The sequence below is a fragment of the Sinocyclocheilus rhinocerous genome, unplaced genomic scaffold (genome assembly GCF_001515625.1).
Source record: "Sinocyclocheilus rhinocerous isolate Xijiao unplaced genomic scaffold, SAMN03320098_v1.1 scaffold975, whole genome shotgun sequence".
Classification (NCBI taxonomy): Eukaryota; Metazoa; Chordata; class Actinopteri; order Cypriniformes; family Cyprinidae; genus Sinocyclocheilus; species Sinocyclocheilus rhinocerous.
In genome coordinates, this window is record NW_015628726.1 from 2,499,849 (window position 1) to 2,501,694 (window position 1,846).

The 1,846-nt window shown below is 31.5% G+C and overlaps 1 protein-coding gene across 1 annotated transcript in view; it reads right to left on the reverse strand.

Moving 5' to 3' along the window:
* Positions 1 to 571: 571 nt before the first annotated feature.
* LOC107738419 (voltage-dependent calcium channel subunit alpha-2/delta-1-like) overlaps positions 572 to 1,846 on the reverse strand; it is a 117,111-nt gene continuing 115,836 nt past the window's right edge. Inside the window, exon 38 of the mRNA XM_016550188.1 lies at positions 572 to 968. Coding sequence (XP_016405674.1) covers positions 852 to 968 — 117 coding nt within the window. The 3' untranslated portion in view covers positions 572 to 851. The remainder of the gene's footprint in view (positions 969 to 1,846) is intronic.

Consider the following 1,846-nt stretch of genomic DNA (forward strand, 5'->3'; position numbering starts at 1 on the left):
ATATGTTATTATTGCATTAAATAAAATATTTAAATATTATTCAGCAAGAGTGCATTAATCAAACATGACAGTAAACACTTTTACAATGACACACAAAAAAATATTTTAACATTTAAATTAAATTGCATTACATAAAAAAGAAACAAAATTACAAAATTCCTATCAACCCCAAACTTTTGAATGCTACTGTTTGTGTGTGTGTGTGTATATATATATATATATATATATGTATGTATCTTTTCATTCTGAGGTGAAATGTGACCTACAAATTTCTTCATGAGATTTCCCCTACTGCACATACCAGAGAAATCAAAGAACATAAAACAAGAAAAACAGGCCTCGAAGGGCCTAAAGGGCTCTGGTGTGACATCACTGACCTACTACTGGTGCAAAGCTCATTTCAAGCAGAATTCATAATGAGCTCCAGAGCTGAACAGTCATTCCTGTCCCATTAGACCATGCTTGATATCCAGGCTGGTGCTGTGAGCCGTCTCTGACCACATAGTCGACAGATTATATTAGCCTGTTTGTGGCACTAAACATTTAGCATGAACCATTTCTGTGGTCGTAATGTGGTTCTGTGTTCCAAAGTAAAAAATAAAATAAGCGTACAGTATATACGTCTCTCGTGTCTGGCTGTGTTGCTGTTTCAGGTTGGTCTGAGAGGGCAGTATTTGGCAGTGAGTTGATGAGTCGTGTCAATTTTACAGTAGAGTTTGTAACTGCATTAGTTGCATTGTTTTGGGTTGACTAACAAACAATCTTAGGTCATATAGTCGAAGTGTGGTTATGTTGTTCAGTTCAGTAGTTCAGTCAGTAGTTGTTGTTTCTAGTCTGGAGATTTGCTCTGGTCAGGACAAATAGGTTCTGGTTCCAGTAAGCAGCCAGAGTAGAAGGAGCTGAAGACCCAACATCGGCCAGAGAGACGGACTCAAACTGCAGCCACCACCACAGTCAGTCGCGTCCTCCTGTGGTCAATACAGAGACGTTAGTGACTTCTACCTCACATAAACACAAGTTCATAATATAGTCAGGTCATTTCAGTTTAGACAAAGCAGGTTTCCAACTCATTTTTGAAACATCACATCTGGTTTGTTTCTGGTTCAAGGTGGTCTATCTGCTTTAACCAGTGTTGTATTGTTAACTAAAACAAAAATTGAAATAAGGCTGAAATAAAATAAAATAGAAATACTATAAGGAAAACCTCTAACATTTCTAATAAGGTTTGTTTTGTTTTTTTTACCTTGCTTAGGCAACTAACTCTATTAGTTTAAGTCGAAGAACTAAAATGCTAAAACTAAAACTGATACAAAAATAAATTAAAGCTAAATAGAAATCTTATAATAATAATAAAAAAATCGAATAATAATAATAAGACGACGAAGAAAAAGACTCATGAAAAAAAGCACAAAACAAAATTACTAAAATTACAAAATTAAAATGAAAGCTGAAATATAAAAATAAAAAGGTAATTAATAAATACTATAATGGTATACAATAATACTAACATAACATGCTCATGACTAGGTTGGACCAGTGTTATTTTACTATCATTGAGATTTTATTAAAGGTCTATATTAAAGTTGTTTTTCTTTTAGTTAAAAACTTTGTCATTTTTTAATATATATTCATTTAAGTTTTAGTTATTTTAGTACATCAAGTTAAACTAAATGGAAAATATTAAATATATAAGTAGCTGAATTAGCGTTTTTTATTTTATTTTATTTCAGTAAATGTTTATTGTATTTATTTGTTTATTGTATTACAAATACAAATATATATATATATATATATATATATATACAGTGTGCGCGGAGAATTTTGAGCAGTGTTTTTTTCAATTACA